At 39.6% G+C, this 16,888-nt stretch overlaps 2 protein-coding genes across 3 annotated transcripts; both read left to right on the top strand.

Moving 5' to 3' along the window:
* Positions 1-12,757: 12,757 nt before the first annotated feature.
* Positions 12,758-13,529, top strand: LOC121376895. 2 transcript variants are annotated; one of them, XM_041504679.1, is made up of 3 exons: positions 12,758-12,961; positions 13,121-13,241; positions 13,406-13,529. In XM_041504679.1, exons 1-3 carry the CDS (start codon positions 12,802-12,804, stop codon positions 13,422-13,424), a joined length of 300 nt encoding a protein of 99 aa, XP_041360613.1. In that variant the 5' UTR covers positions 12,758-12,801; the 3' UTR covers positions 13,425-13,529. The 2 variants fall into 2 exon arrangements, with proteins under 2 accessions (XP_041360613.1, XP_041360612.1); XM_041504678.1 differs by lacking the exon at positions 13,406-13,529 and having other exon boundaries at positions 13,121-13,331.
* On the top strand, positions 13,445-13,837 carry LOC121376896 (the record flags this gene model as incomplete). The annotated part of the gene is made up of 1 exon (XM_041504680.1): positions 13,445-13,837. A coding segment is annotated over one exon (357 nt), but the record flags the coding sequence as incomplete, so codon positions are not given.
* Positions 13,838-16,888: the final 3,051 nt, after the last annotated feature.

The raw sequence follows: 16,888 nt of genomic DNA, 5'->3' as shown, positions 1-16,888 counted from the left end.
TTTGCTACATCTATTTTTACATAATACATAATTAATATTTTGCAGTAATAGATAAGTGTTTCTGACATTATTAATGATAAACCTACCTGTATCAATTTTCTGCAGATGTGGAATCAATATCCCCCAATATTGAAGTGAGGAAACAGAAGTTGGGGGAGAAGTTGTTACGGCATAGCATTAGATTGGGTACGAGCTTGAAAATACTGTTACTAATTTACTTAACTTCACCAGCAAATGACGACTTTCATTGTTTCAGCAAAAATATAAACGCAAGATTAAAAAAAACCCAACAACATTATATGGTATCTGGGTTCTTTAAGTCTGTTATCCATAATTATATTTTGGTATCCCCGGGATATTGGGATACCGTTAATCTCGAACACTGCAGGATAACACATACCACAACATTTGATATACCAGTTGTGGTGCACTGCCTAGAACGAAAAATAACCCAATGGGCCTACGGACGGAGATCGATCCAAGACCGACTGCGCATCAAGCGACCGCGTTACCGCTGGACTACATCCCGCCACCTTACAACTTCGAATTCAACGCTGTCAAACTCAGTCAAACTTGCGCGGATATATTTGCTGATTTTGGGAAGATATCTGTGTCTCGTGGCCTTTATAGGCTAGGAACAGTGCTGGAAATGCACAGTCAATAGTGATGTGAACCAATTGAGTGTGGATATAACCTTACTGTGTGTTGGTAATGACCAGCGTGAAGTGCTCGACTGTAAGTCCTGTAGTGGTGTATAGCCATTAGTGATGTGAACAAACTGTGTGTAAAGATAAACTTACTGTGTGTTGGTAATGACCAAGGTGTAGTGGTTGACTGTAAGTCCTGTATAGTGGTGTATAGCCATTAGTGATGTGAACAAACTGTGTGTAAACATAATCTTACTGTGTGTTGGTAATGACCAGGGTGTATTGGTCGACTGTAAGTCCTGTAGTGGTGTATAGACATTAGTGATGTGAACACACTGTGTGTAGAGATAAACTTACTGTGTGTTGGTAATGACCAAGTTGAAGTGATCGACTGTAAGTCCTGTAGTGGTGTATAGCCATTAGTGATGTGAACAAACTGTGTGTAAAGATAAACTTACTGTGTGTTGGTAATGACCAAGGTGTAGTGGTTGACTGTAAGTCCTGTATAGTGGTGTATAGCCATTAGTGATGTGAACAAACTGTGTGTAAAGATAAACTTACTGTGTGTTGATAATGACCAGGGTGTAGTGATCGACTGTAAGTCCTGTAGTGGTGTATAGCGATTAGTGATGTGAACAAACTGTGTGTAAAGATAATCTTACTGTGTGTTGATAATGACCAGGGTGTAGTGATCGACTGTAAGTCCTGTAGTGGTGTATAGCGATTAGTGATGTGAACAAACTGTGTGTAGAGATAAACTTACTGTGTGTTGGTAATGACCAGGGTGAAGTGATCGACTGTAAGTCCTGTAGTGGTGTATAGCGATTAGTGATGTGAACAAACTGTGTGTAAAGATAAACTTACTGTGTGTTGATAATGACCAGGGTGTAGTGATCGACTGTAAGTCCTGTAGTGGTGTATAGCCATTAGCGATGTGAACAAACTGTGATAAACTTACTGTGTGTTGGTAATGACCAGGGTGAAGTGATCGACTGTAAGTCCTGTATAGCGGTGTATAGCTTTTGGTTATTGAACAAACTGTGTGTAAAGATACACTTACTGCGTGTTGGTAATGACCAGAGTGAAGTGATCGACTGTAAGTCCTGAATAGTGGTGTATAGCCATTAGTGGTGTGAACGACCTGTGTGTAGAGATATACTTACTGTGTGTTGGTAATGACCAGGGTGTAGTGATAGGTTGTAAGTCCTGTAGTGGTGTATAGCCATTAGTGATGTGAACAAACTGTGTGTAGAGATACACTTACTGTGTGTTGGTAATGACCAGGGTGTAGTGATCGACTGTAAGTCCTGTAGTGGTGTATAGCGATTAGTGATGTGAACAAACTGTGTGTAAAGATAAACTTACTGTGTGTTGGTAATGACCAGGGTGAAGTGATCGACTGTAAGTCCTGTAGTGGTGTATAGCGATTAGTGATGTGAACAAACTGTGTGTAGAGATAAACTTACTGTGTGTTGGTAATGACCAGGGTGAAGTGATCGACTGTAAGTCCTGTAGTGGTGTATAGCGATTAGTGATGTGAACAAACTGTGTGTAGAGATACACTTACTGTGTGTTAGTAATGACCAGGGTGCAGTGATAGACTGTAAGTCCTGTATAGTGGTGTAGCCATTAGCGATGTAAACAAACTGTGTGTAGAGATACACTTACTGTGTGTTGGTAATGACCAGGGTGTAGTGATAGACTGTAAGTCCTGTAGCGGCGTATGAGACTGCACTGTACTTGCTGTGAAGATTCTTATGTTAGTGAATTTAGTTGCTATGGCAATCTCTTGACTTCCATTGATTACCTGAAATTAAAACCTTCAAAAATTTAAATGTTAAATTAAAGACTTGAAATATAATAATCTAAACATTAATGTCTTTAAATATATAAATCTTCAGATTAAATCTCATTGATATACAAATTTCGAAATCAAGGCCTTAAAATTAATATATTGTAATATATTAATCTTGAAACTAATGCTCCTAGATATTCAATATCTCAAAAGGATTTCGAATATACAAATCTTACAAGTGATGTCCAAAGATATAAAAATCTTTAATGTGTTTAGTATATAAGTGGTAAATAATGCCCCTCAATATGAAAATCTTGGAAAGGATCTTAATACATAAATCGTGAAATGAATGTTCCCAATTAACCGGCCTCGGTGGCGTCGTGGTAGGCCATCGGTCTACAGGCTGGTAGGTACTGGGTTCGGATCCCAGTTGAGCCATGGGATTTTTAATCCAGATACCGACTCCAAACCCTGAGTGAGTGCTCCGCGAGGCTCAATGGGTAGGTGTAAACCACTTGCACCGACCAGTGATCCATAACTGGTTCAACAAAGGCCATGGTTTGTGCTATCCTGCCTGTGGGAAGCGCAAATAAAATATCCCTTGCTGCTAATCGGAAAGAGTAGTCTATGTAGTGGCGACAGCGGGTTTCCTCTAAAAAAATCTGTGTGGTCCTTAACTATATGTCTGACGCCATATAACCGTAAATAAAATGTGTTGAGTGCGTCGTTAAATAAAACATTTCTTTCTTTCTTTTCTTTCTGTTCCCAATTATTGATATCATGAAAAGTGTTAAAAATATAAATCTTGAATTTAATGCCGATAAATATGGAAATCATGAATGTTGTTTTTAGTATATAAATAAATCTTGAAAAAATTATTACCTAAATACTGAAATCTTGAAAAAAATCTAATATAAAAATCTTCAAATTAATGCCTATTAAAATTAAACCCTTTAAAATATCAAAATCATTAATCTTACGTTATGTAACTTAAATCCCATGTTGCTTTGTCCAGAACACACCCAGACGTCACCAAACAGAACATCGGTTAGAGTTACGTGCCCTTCACTGGACTTTGCTGTGATGGTGAAGGGGCCATGCTCCGTAATGGCTGGTAGTTTGACTTTCCAAGTTCCGTCATTGGCCACATGATCAGTAGCGTGGCCGTGGCCGCTGACTGTTACCGTGACGACGTCGCCGATGGTGGAAGCTGTTCCCCAGACAACAGCCCTCTGAGGACCACGTTGCAGAACCATGTGGCTGCCGTAGTAGGAGGCGAACTTAAGAGCGGCAAGCGAGGCTGAAATTAGCATGATGGTGGGGAAGTGAATAGAAATAATGTACCTACGTGCATTCATTTCATTTTAACTTATTTTCGTGCTTATATCCAATTAAGGTTCAAGCATGTTCTCCTCACACACCTCAGCTATCTGGGCTGTCTTTCCAGGACTGTGGGTTAGTTGTTAGTGGTTAGTGGTTAGTGAGAGAGAGAGAAGAGGATGTAGTTGTGTTGCACTTACCCACTGAGTCGTTAAAACTCGCTCTGGGTGGGAGCCGGTACAGGGCTGCGAACCCTGTACCTACCAGCCTTATGTCCGATGGCTTAATCACGACACCACCGAGGCCGGTCACCTACGTGCTAGTCGGTGGGCCCATTGGGCTATTTCTCGATCCAGCCAGTGCACCACGACTGGTACATCAAAGGCCGTGGTATGTGCTATCCTGTCTATGGGATGGTGCATATAAAATATCCCTTGCTGCTAATCGAAAAGAGTTGCCCATGAAGTGGCGACAGCGGGTTTCCTCCCTCAATATCTGTGTGGTCCTTAACCATATGTCCGACGCCATATAACCGTAAATGAAATGTGTTGAGTGCGTCGTTAAATAAAACATTTCCTTCCTTCCTACGTGCTATTCTTTTCGCCTAACGTATGAAGGGCTGCAATTAATAATCCATCTGGGTTATCCCCCTTCGACAGAGTCCTTGATGTATGAATGTATGAGACGAGAGAGTAGCCCGAGAAGTAGACGGACATTTGTACGGTTATAATCGCTGTCTGTCGTCGTAGTTGGTAGAGGGTTCAAATGAAGTGGGGTGGTCAAAGGATCAAATCCTGTTGGTGGACCCATTCTCCGATTGTTGTTTTTTCCCCATCACAGCCCAAGTACCCCATGGCTGGTGTATGTGATATCCTGTATGTTGGAAAGTACATATAGAAGAAAAGTTAAAGTTAAAGTTTGTTTTGTTTAACGACACCACTGGAGCACATTGATTAATTGATCATCGGCTCTTCGATGTCAAACATTTGATAATTTTAACATAAAGAGGAAAGCTGCTACATTTTTCAGTTAGTCGCAATGGTTCTTTTAAATGCACAATACCGCAGACAGGATATCACAATCCACGGCCTTTAATATGCCAGTCGTGGTGCACTGGATGGAACGAGGAATAGCCCAATGGGCCCACCGACGGGAATCAACCGTGCATCAGGCGAGAGCTTTATCACTGGTCTACGTCACACCATCTGCTAATGGAAAACATTTATAGAATTTCTCATAAGATAAAATGACGGAATTATTAAATGTTTGACATTTGAATAAACAATCAATATATTTTTGTTGTGTTAAATATCAAGCATTTGAAAATTCTCATACATAGTCCTGAGAGAAAACCCGCTGTATTTTTCCATTGGCATGAAGGAATATTTCATACGAGTTGTGGATCACAGGTAAGGATAGACAAACATACATAAAACAATAAGTTAAAATTTGCCACTAGAGCACATTGATATATTAATCATCGGCTATTGGATGTCAAACATTTGGTAAATTTGACATATAGTCTCACAGAGGAAACCCGCTGCATTGTTCCATTAGTGTGGTACAGGCCTGCAAACACCAGAACATATCTTTCAACAATGTCCACTACACAACTCAGAGAGAGGAGAGAAGCCACTTCTGGCGCATGGAACAGACCTACATCAGAAGCTCTGGGATCGAGGGAGGACCTGCAAACAACTGCCCAGTTCATCACTCAGATCGGAATATCTGTATGAGACCATTTTTACAAATGTGAACGAAGAAGAAGAAGAAGTTCCATTAGTAGCAAGGGATGTTTTATATGCATCATCCCACAGACAGAATAGCACATACCACGACCTTTGAAATGCCAGTCGTAGTGTACTAGCTGGAACGAGAAATGGTCCAATGAGCCCACCCCAAAGCAAGACTTCTTCCAATTGTGCTGAATCAAATTCCGCTCCAAGAACAGACAATATATTATAAAAACATAATTTACCGGTCGCTTGACACAGGAGTAAGAATACAGTCCACATAGTGCGACTTGAGGACTACTTTCTAGACAGAAGTCTTCACAACAGACTAACGTGAAGATCTGTGATCTATGTGATAACAAACAGAGTTTTCTTATCTTGATGGGAACTCGCAACTGCATGTTCATGTGTAATTCCATGACATTTGACAGTCTGTTTGCGTCAGAAGGTAACCGATGAACTGGAATGCAATGCTAATCTCAGACTACCAGCTGTCACGATGGAGTTGGCCAACTCGCCGATCTCTCGACTTCTACGACTGTCCAATTGCTAGTCTGAGCACAAATGATCGATGTCACACATTATTACCAATCAGAGCTGTAGTTGCTTTTACTACGGAAATATTAGACGATGTACGTCACATACTCGGATCCATCTGTCTGATACAGTTATAACTCAAGGACTGTGTGGAAGGCGGGGGTGGGGGTGGTTACCCAGGTGGATTACCAATTGCAGTACTCCATACGTTACCCTAATGGAATCGCGTAGGTAGATTGCAAGATCTGGATACCTGAAGTACATTTCGAAGCTGAGAGTAACAAACATGGTCAGAGTTGCTAAAACAGTTACCTTATTGTATCCTTTTACAATAAAGCACAAGGGGATCTGAAGAATTATCGCAGAAAGGTTAAAGTTTTGTTGTGTGTAACATCAGTCCCTGGCAGCTTGTTGCAGTCGGCGGAAGGGTTGTCCAATATGTCTGCATCGATCCCCAATCAGCAGGGCTGCAGCTCACCGGGTTGGAGATAGTAGCCTGACCCCAGATGATCCCAGCCTGGTAGGAAGCACGCTTTACATGTTACATCTCTGGTTGGTGGGATTGTATCGTATGAATTCTGCTTGCGGGCAAAGAGATCCAACCTTGCCTCGTCCACACCAGTGGCTACACTAGATCTATCATACATAAGGATAACAAACATCTCCAGCTTCTGTAGGTCATCATCAGAAACGTCTGTTGGACAGTGGCTAAGTTTAGTGAAGGTTTCGGAAATCTCGTCACAAACACCCCATGTCAGCCATGCAGATTTCTTTCCCTTTCCACGGAAAGCAGACACGATGTGGCATCCAGTGAAAGCATAGAGGTATAGGATCCCACTGGCTTTGACAGAGCCTATGCAGAAACTACCCCATGAACTGGTATCCATCGAGTACTGCTTTCTTGGCCAAAGACAATCCACATCTTCTCGAGACCAAGCTTCTGCAGGGATGGAAGTACAGATACTGCTACAACAACAACATTGGCTTTGATGATGAGAAACATGCTTCCGTCAATCGTTTCATCACTGGCATGCACAAATATTCGAGTATCTGCTTCCCCGTGACAGCATAGAGCCACAACAGCTAGGGACTTCCTCTTGTTGCTGACGACATCTTCTCCTTTTGTCACAATGATCGTGCTACTTGATTGAATTTCTCACATTTTTTTCTGTAAGAATGAAATAGCCCAGTCTTGTTCCCATCTCGTTGAAAGCTCCTCCAGTTCATTGGGGTTTTGCTAGTTTCTGTAACTCTTCTCCTGATCCCCTGTCCTCTTTTCGATTTGGTTTCCATCTTCAGACTTAACTTCTTGTACACATCCACTTTTGGAAAGATGTCTTCTCTGGCATAGTCATCAAATGTCTTTGACCTTCGTGGATGAAGGTATTGATAAGGGCTGAGCCATCGATGATGATAGTGTTTCTCTCTGGTTTTCTCTCTGGCATAGCCGCCTGTGCTTGAAGAATTGCAACCAGCTACAACTTCTAGTATGTGTGAAGTTTGCCGTTGTCACTGAGAGAGGCAGGAACTGACTGGTTCCCATGCTTGAAGATGAACAGTCGTGAGAACAACTGACATTCATCTTTAAGCACCTTTTCCTTGGAACTGCTGGAAGTCTGTTTTTCTGTGATGAAAGAGACCATGTTCTTCCTAATGGGATAATAGAATGCACTTTCCTTCACTCTGCATGCCCGTCATATATGATTCAAACGGTTCTCTGCCTCGCAGGTGATGTGTACCAACAATTACAGCAAGAGCTGGATCTGCTATGTTTTTTATGTCTACAACCAGTAGGTCTGCTGACTCTTCTTGGAAAGGATTTTGCCATCTCCTTTAATACTTTGAACAATGCTTCCACCTTCTTCAGGAGTGTTTGATAAAAACTGCATATTTTGTCCTCATTTTAGAATACGAGCCGGTGGTGTGAATAAATTGAAACTCCTTCTCGGTGTGTGACAACTGATGCACTGGACAGTATCTTGAAAGCTGCAAAGGACTGTAATGACACAAAATTATTGGCAAAAGTAGGGGATATTGATTTCGTGGCTAAGGAAGTTAAATACCATAACACTTGTAGGAAGTTGTACCTAGCTGCAGCAAAAGAACATATGAAGAGCGTGCAACAAAGCGTTCTGATGTGCACGACAAAGCCGTCCAAAAAACTTAAAGATTTGAAAACTGGAAATGTATCTAAAATTCCAGGGTTGAGAAGGGTGATGTTTGGCAATCTGGACCCCACTGCGTACGATTTAGTGTATGTCCAACACACCGTCGCCAACTTACAAAAGACTTCTCTTGTTGAGATTAAAAACACTGCCTTTTTTTAACTCTCGGCTACTTAACGGTCAAACTTTCATCAGAGCACAGACGGACACCCCCTTTGACTTCATTGGGCCGTCCCTGCGCATTAGACCGTTCCCCGGGAGTAGCGACAAAGTCACTGTGCATTTTATTACATGCAACACTGAACCAATCGAAGGGGAGGTATTTGCGGGTACTGCCCCTAGCTCCGCCGGTAGCAATACAGCGAACGCTGAAAACAATTGCAGCCAGACCGCCGAAACTAGTAAGCAGATTCATTCCGACATAGTTCAGCTTGTCAATTGTTCTTCTGCTTCAGGGATTGAAAATAAGCGTGAGATTAGTGACATTATTGTCTCTGAATCTGAAATCTCTGTGTTCAATGCTGGAGACAGCATTGGTTTTTCTGTAACCTTTCGGACTTCCGAATCGGTCCGGTCGGCTTCACTGGGGATAATGCATCACTACGACCGGTGGAGGTCGCATGATATGTTCGGACCGAAACGGACAGACCGACGGATACTACCGCCGTTGGTTTTTGGCAAGATAAAATGTGTACAATCACTCCACATAAAAAAACACTTGGTGATTTTGAAATAGTCAAATCAAAAAGAAAACGCAAGCTAGAGAATTCACCAGGGAATATTTCGTGTGTGTGTGTGTGTGTGTGTGTGTGTGTGTGTGTGTGTGTGTGTGTCAAGTAAAGACTTTGTTAAAAAGCCAAGCCCTGCTCTCCCAAACCATACTGGCCCTAAACCCAAAGGTCAAGTGCGACTGAAATCGACTACCGATATTAGGCGAACACCTTATATGGACCATGAAGTTTCCCCCCTCTGGGAACTGGTGGTGCACGATCCCAGGGTCAGAACCAGAAGAGGGATGACCCATTTTACAAACAGGTTAACCCATCTAGGGAGAGGAGAAATATTCCCAGTGCTCAGTCAACCATCCCACCCTCTACAAATGTCCCATTCCAACCAGTTCACAAGAATAGAAATGGGGCTGTTGCTGAATCTGGGGAGGTAAAACCCCCACTCAGAAGAATTATTAAAACTAACCTGATGGGGCACTTGGGGTCCGAACTCATAGGTAAGTTAAGGAGGAAAAACCAGGACCTTTCTATAGCCAACGTTACTGTTTGCAAAAATGGCTTTTTAGTTCTTCTCTTGGCCCAGCCCACACTAACTGACATTCTCTTGCTTGATAGAGTGGGACACAAAATGTTACACTTTCATAAAAAAAACAAAAAAACATTAAGTGTGAAAAATCTCAGAGGTGGGGTCACAATGTAAACAGGTGCAGGTCCACCAGGAAGGAGCCCACTTGTTTTAGGTGTGGGGAGAGCCACCCGAAGAGATCTCCAGATAATCCATGCACACGACCTTTGTCCTGTGCCAACTGCAAGCAGTCTCACTGCACCCATGACAAAAGAACCGGCCTCGGTGGCGTCGTGGTTAGGCCATCGGTCTACAGGCTGGTAGGTACTGGGTTTGGATCCCAGTCGAGGCATGGGATTTTTAATCCAGATACCGACTCCAAACCCCGAGTGAGTGCCCCGCAAGACTCAATGGGTAGATGTAAACCACTTGCACCGACCAGTGATCCATAACTGGTTCAACAAAGGCTATGGTTTGTGCTATCCTGCCTGTGGGAAGCGCAAATAAAAGATCCCTTGCTGCTAATCGGAAAGAGTAGCCCATGTAGTGGCGACAGCGGGTTTCCTCTCAAAATCTGTGTGGTCCTTAACCATATGTCTGACGCGATATAACCGTAAATAAAATGTGTTGAGTGCGTCGTTAAATAAAACATTTCTTTCTTTTCTTTCCTTTCATTCTGAAATAAATTATGTACGTACATGTCTTGACATTACCCTGGTATCACAAGCCATGGCGGCTACATGTATGTAGAATGTCCTCAACGACTTGGGTAGCGATCATATGCCTATCGTTACTAATTATAATACTTCTGATAATTGACAAGAACATATTAATTATAAAAATAAATGGAATTTCAATAAAGCCAATTGGCACAAGTTTAGATACTTGTGTGATAAATTAGACCATGGGCAGATTAGAAATAAAAATATTGATAAGTTTAGTGATAATTTAATTAATGCCATTATTAAAATTGCAAATTCAAGTCCCCATTTCAAATAAAGTAACATCTAATTCTGTACCTTGGTGGACAGATGAGATGGACTTACCAATTTAAAATTATAGAGAAATAAATTAAGAAATAAAGTTAAAAAAGATAAAACAAATTGTGAAATATTAAACAATTTAAAGAAAGTAAATATAAATTATCTTCAGAAATATTGAAAGATAAAAAAGCCTCATGGTAGCAATTTTGTTTTTCAATTGACAGTAAATGTTCTATTAAAGACGCGTGGTCAAAAATTAAAAGAATCCAGGGGAAACCAAATACACACAATAATATTTTAAGAAATAGTAAGATTTATTTAACCAATCAACAAAAGGTTAATGTGTTGGGACAAACATTTAGAAATAACTCAGCAACTACTAATCACTCTAAAGTTTTTCAAATTAAAAAATTAAAAATAGAAAATGAAGATAAAATTCCCCTGGATTCTAAATGCCCAAAGGGTGACACTCTCTATAATCTACCATTTAAACTCCAGGAATTGCTGAATGCTTTTTATAATCGTAAAGGGACTGCCCCGGGTCCAGATAATTTTAGTTATTTGTTTTTTTTTAAATATGCCAATAGTTACCCTTGAGCTATTCCTGGAGCTATTTAATTTAATTTGGAAACAAGGTTACATCCCCCTTGCTTGGAAACATGCTGAAGTTTTCAGTCTTCCAAAAAAAGGGGAAGGACCTTTCCAAGCATACTAATTATAGACCTATATCCCTAACTTCCGGTGTGTGCAAGACCATGGAAACTATGGTTAACAATCGCCGTATCCACTTTTTGGAAAGTAATAATTTACTTAGTCAATTCCAAAGTGGTTTTAGGAAACATCACTCCACCACTGACCACCTTGTCCGTTTACAAACCGAAATTAAAGATGCTTTTCGGAAGAAACGCATGGTGGCGGGGGTGTTTGTTGATATCGAAAAGGCTTATGACATGGTCTGGCGCCACGGGTTGTTAGTTAAAATTTACAATATGGGAGTAAAAGGTCAGATGTTTAATGTTGTTGATTGTTTTATACACAATAGAACTTTTCAGTTAACCTTAATGGTTTTTATTCTCCCATATTAGATTTAGAAAATGGAATTCCCCAGGGATCAGTTATTGCACCAACTTTATTTAATAGTTTTATAAACGATTTGGCCAAGGTTTTAACTGATTCAGGCATATCAAATAGATCAAAATTAAGTATTGGGCTCTTAGCAGACGATACAGCTTTCTGGAGAATTGGTAAATCATTGAAACATATTCAAAACGATCTCCAAAAAGATATGGCCAACCTTCAAAAATGGTCTGAAACCTGGGGTGTTACCATTTCACAATCTAAAACTAATTGTATTTTATTTGTTAATCAAAACAACCGTACTAAACGCAAATTAAATTTATATTACAATAATATTTGTATAACCCAAGTCTACAGAATGAAGTTCCTTGGAGTAACTTTTGACCAGAGTCTCAATTTTAAAGATCATATTACAGAAACTGTTAATAATTGTATACTCACAAATATTTATAACTTTTTAATATGGCTGATTTAAAGATCACATCTAATATTATAACAAAGAATGTTCCCTGGTTAATTAAGTTTTCCCAAGTTGTTTTTAAAATTAAAGATGAAATGGATAAAATTAGTCCCCCCCCCCCCCCCCCCCCCCCCCCCCCCCCCCCCCCCCCCCCTACCCCACCCCGTTTAAGAATATTATATTTAGACTAGTAAATGAAGACATTTATGGGGAATATATAAATACATTTACAGATGGATCAAAAGATCCAATCTCAGGTAAAACAGGGATGGCTTTTGTAGTTCTAAAAAACACTAAACCATTTATTAGTAGAGCTAGGCTTTCAAACAATATTTACCGGCCTCGGTTGCGTAGTGGTTAAGCCATCGGACTACAGGCTGGTAGGTACTGTGTTCGGATCCCAGTCGAGGCATGGAATTTTTAATCCAGATACCGACTCCAAACCCAGAGTGAGTGCTCCGCAATGCTCAATGGGTAGGTGTAAACCACTTGCACCGACCAGTGAACAGATATCATCAACATCTTAAGTACAATGTACTTCACCTTTCAAGCAACAGTGTGCTCAGAGTCCGAGATCCACGAAAGCGTCCAGAGTGCTGTATCTGTCCTTACCAGACTTAAAGCAAGGTGTTGTTATTGAACATAAATCTGCATGAATGGGTACTATTAAATGTATTTATTATATAGTAATGTTTTACATGTTAGTAAATGCATTAATCTTTGTTATTTTATATTTTAGACCAGGACCCAAGCTTCAGGAAGTACTTGATACTGACAGTTTTCAAGGCGAGATGCTTACAGGTGAAATAACCTCAGAGAAAGAAAGGGTGCTGGTGGTGGACAGTCTTTTGGAGAGCCTTGACCATCGTTTTGCTGATGCCAAAACTGGGATATTAAATACCCTACAGCTGCTGAGCTTCAAACTGTGGCCAGATTATGATGATTCAGGAGGTAAATAGATATTGTCTATGTGTATTTTGTGTACGGGAATGAGAAAAAATTAACTGAAACATTAATATTGTTTTTAAGTAAAGATATTTACCATTTGTTTCCTATTTGTTGATTCCATCGTGTGATAAAAAAAAAACATACATATTATAAATATTTCAGGTTTTGGAGAAGATCACGTGAAAACACTAGTGGAACATTACCATGATCAGCTGACCATGCATGCTTCGCTTGATGAAATCCACCCTGAATGGATGCTTTTGAAGGATGTTGTATACAGCAGGTCAGTTATTTGCATTGTTATAATAATTAATTAGTGTTTATCTATTTGCTTCTTCTTATTAAGTTGTGTGCTACATTCGGAGTACTTGGCTATGTAATCATTCTTTAATAATGTTAGAATATTTAATTGTGGAATGTATTATATATTGTCTTTGTTTTTTGCAGGTATATAACCACAGAATGAATGAATGAATGTTTGTTTAACGACACCCCAGCACAAAAATAATCACAGAAAGGACCCAAAAGTTAAGCTGGATTCTAGTGAACCGCCACCATGGGGAGAAGTTTCCTAATATCTTGACCCTTGTGGACCTGCTGTTGACGATCCCAGCTCACAGTGCCGACTGTGAGAGAGGTTTCTCTCACATGAAGATCAAATCCGACTGGAGGAGTTCTCTGTCCCCTGACTTGATGAGAATTACCCTGCTATCACCACCAGTGGAGGAGTATGACCCAACAGCAGCCATGGATTTGTGGTTCATGGGAGGAGAGTGGAGCAGACGGCCATATGCCAGCGTTACACAGCAGGAATCTTCCAACAGTGGCACTGATAGTGACTAATCACACAGATTGAGAGTGACTTTTAATGATAAACTGTTCTTGTAAATGTTTTCATAAATGTATATTATTCATTACTCATGACAAAAGTATATTTAAGTTTAAATAATTGATTTCAATTTGTTAGTGCTCATAATAAAAGTATATTTAAGTATAAATAAATGATGTTAATTTTTTTATTTGTTTTTGGTCTTATTATAAAAATTTATTATGAGGCTACCAATTTTTACTGAGGGCTACCAGATGTTTTTTAACCTGGTAGCCCTGTGGGCTACCAGTGAAAAAAGTTAAGGTCAAGGCCTGGTAGGTGTAAACCACTTGCACCGACCAGTGTTCCATAACTGGTTCAACAAAGGCCATGGTTTGTGCTATCCTGCCTGTGGGAAGCGCAAATAAAATATCCCTTGCTGCTAATCGGAAAGAGTAGCCCATGTAGTGGCGACAGCGGGTTTCCTCTCAAAATATGTGTGGTCCATAACCATGTCTGACGCCATATAACCGTAAATAAAATGTGTTGAGTGCGTCGTTAAATAAAACATTTCTTTCTTTTTTTCTTTGTCTTCGAAGAGCACTTCGTCCTCGATGTTTGTATTGGCGACACTCAAAATCAAACCATTTGTTATGAATTTTACGATTAGACCTTTTTCTTATTAGGAAACACTTCCCAGCAGAAATCAGCAAATCATTAAATATCTGAACTGATACATCAACATCCTCATCGACCATTGAAATAGCATTGCCTAGAAGAAATCGATTTTCAATATTATCAATATTTTCTACAAACTCGTTTTTCTTATTATCGTCCCAAATATATTTTTCAGTGTAAGTTATATTGTCAATACTGACTTTTTCCACTGTGTGGATGGTAAACGATATTGGTAAGTGTTTCGATTCAGTTCTATTTTCTATTGTAAAACCCCCTACGCGTGCTATAACCTCACCGTGTTGCAGGGGTGTAACATTCTCTTTGAGGATGGCCAATACAGCACAAATTGAAATTTTTAGTATAAGTCAGTATCAGTATCTATCTGTGATATTTGTATTTTTGCACAGTTCTTTACCCTGTTTTTATTTAAATCTTGAATTTTTATATTGATGTTGATCATCACCTTATTTGTTTGCATTACCATAGTTTGACCCGCAATAGCCGATGTATTTTTCGTGCTGGGGTGTCATTAAACATTCATTCATTCATTCACCCATTCATTCATTATCCACTGTGTGGATGGTAAAAAATATTGGTAAGTGTTTCGATTCAGTTCTATTTTCTATTGTAAAACCTTTCACAACTTCAAATAAAATAGGTGATGCAATACAATAATCAATAACACCATATAATAACTCCATTTTCACAAATATAGGTAACATTTCCAACACTGTCTTGCTCACATCTACCATTCAAGATGTTTATATTTAGAGGCATACTGTCACGGATTTAAGGATTTTATTTCTCTAAAAATGGATAATAAATAAAATTACATTAATTGTTGGAAACCAAATCTAGCTATCGCATCACCTTAACTGAACGATGATGGAGTGAAATCCATGTCAACCCTCTCGGCAATTTTAGTTTTTGAATTATGGACCATTGCCATAATTCGATTATTTTTACAAAATGTCATTAATAAATGGAGTACGGTGGTTATGAAGATGGTTGAATAAAGTACATTTAGGGACAAATAAAATTATTTTTGTTCAGGTAATACTTTGTTAGACCATTAAATAGGTCAGTGGTCTGTGACAATATGCCTTTAAAGACCAACACATCTCAATAAGTGAACGTCCAAACACATTTATCACTTTGTCTCTCGAGTTTCTAGTCCCAACCTGTGTTAAATCATCATCACCAGCCAAAATTGTATAACACTCACCGTTCATGTTCGTTATTAAATCCAACATACTATTTTCTTGAGTACTGATGCCAATTTTTTTCCATTGTTTAAAAAATATGCAGAGTGTTGCGGTGGATTATATATACATGTACACCCAAATAAGGCGTCCCTGTCAAATCCTAAACAATGTTTATCAACTCGAAAGAACAAACCTGTATGAGACCTATGTATACATTTGAAATAATGTTGAATAGTATTTCGAATAAACACATGGATACCTCCTGAAAATCGTCCTTTTTTATTACACTTTTTCCCTGGTTGCATAAACAATGTGAAATTGTCAAACACTTAAAGGGACAGATCCTAGTTTCAGCCCATGAAAATTAACACTAAGTTTAGTTAATCTACAAACCTGTAACACATTTGGATAAAGTTACAGTTGAGTGAAACATGAGTCTATGACTTTGAAATGGTGAAATACCCTCTAAAAATAGACTAAAACTCGACTCCATAACTGTTACTTCTCAGACGCACGTGCGTTTTTAGAAATATGAGAAATGCCTTTTGTGATATTAAAATCACCAGGATGACAAAAAACACTTCGAATGTACGGAAATGGATAATGTAAACAATAAAATCTAAGTAAAGTATGATTTCGGTTATCAAAAAACTGGCTCTAATAGTCAAAACTATGCCTTAGTGTTTAAAAACTTGGGTATGTCCTTTGAATCAAATGTGTCATTTTCAGTCCAAGTTTCAGAAAATGAAAGAAAATCATATTGTTGTATATAAGATACAAAATCCGGATCAGACAGTTGACGCAGAAGTCCTTCTATATTCCAAAACAGAAATATGTACAAGTTGCCACTTGGGCTTGGGCCGTAATCGTATTCCGTGTGAGTGTTGCTGGCATTACGTGACGAACTGACCGGCCTCGGTGGCGTTGTGGCAGGCCATCGGTCTACAAGCTGGGATCCCAGTCGAGGCATGGGATTTTTAATCCAGATACCGACTCCAAACCCTGAGTAAGTGCTCTGCAAGGCTCAATGGGTAGGTGTAAACCACTTGCACCGACCAGTGATCCATAACTGGTTCAACAAAGGCCGTGGTTTGTGCTATCCTGCCTGTGGGAAGTGCAAATAAAAGATCCCTTGCTGCCTGTCGTAAAAAGAGTAGCCTATGTGGCGACAGCGGGTTTCCTCTAAAAACAGTGTCAGAATGACCATATGTTTGACGTCCAATAGCCGATGATAAGATA

Source organism: Gigantopelta aegis, chromosome 7 (assembly GCF_016097555.1).
Source record: "Gigantopelta aegis isolate Gae_Host chromosome 7, Gae_host_genome, whole genome shotgun sequence".
Lineage (NCBI taxonomy): Eukaryota > Metazoa > Mollusca > Gastropoda > Neomphalida > Peltospiridae > Gigantopelta > Gigantopelta aegis.
The sequence above is the reverse complement of the archived record's forward strand: the minus strand, read 5'-3'. Positions and strand labels throughout refer to the sequence as shown.

Excerpts from the sequence above, each read along its gene's own strand:
- LOC121376895 (XM_041504678.1), top strand. The coding sequence starts at position 12,802 with ATGCTTACAGGTGAAATAACCTCAGAGAAAGAAAGGGTGCTGGTGGTG. Across the intron at positions 12,962-13,120 it reads AGATTATGATGATTCAGGAG|GTTTTGGAGAAGATCACGTG; the intron begins GTAAATAGATAT and ends TAAATATTTCAG.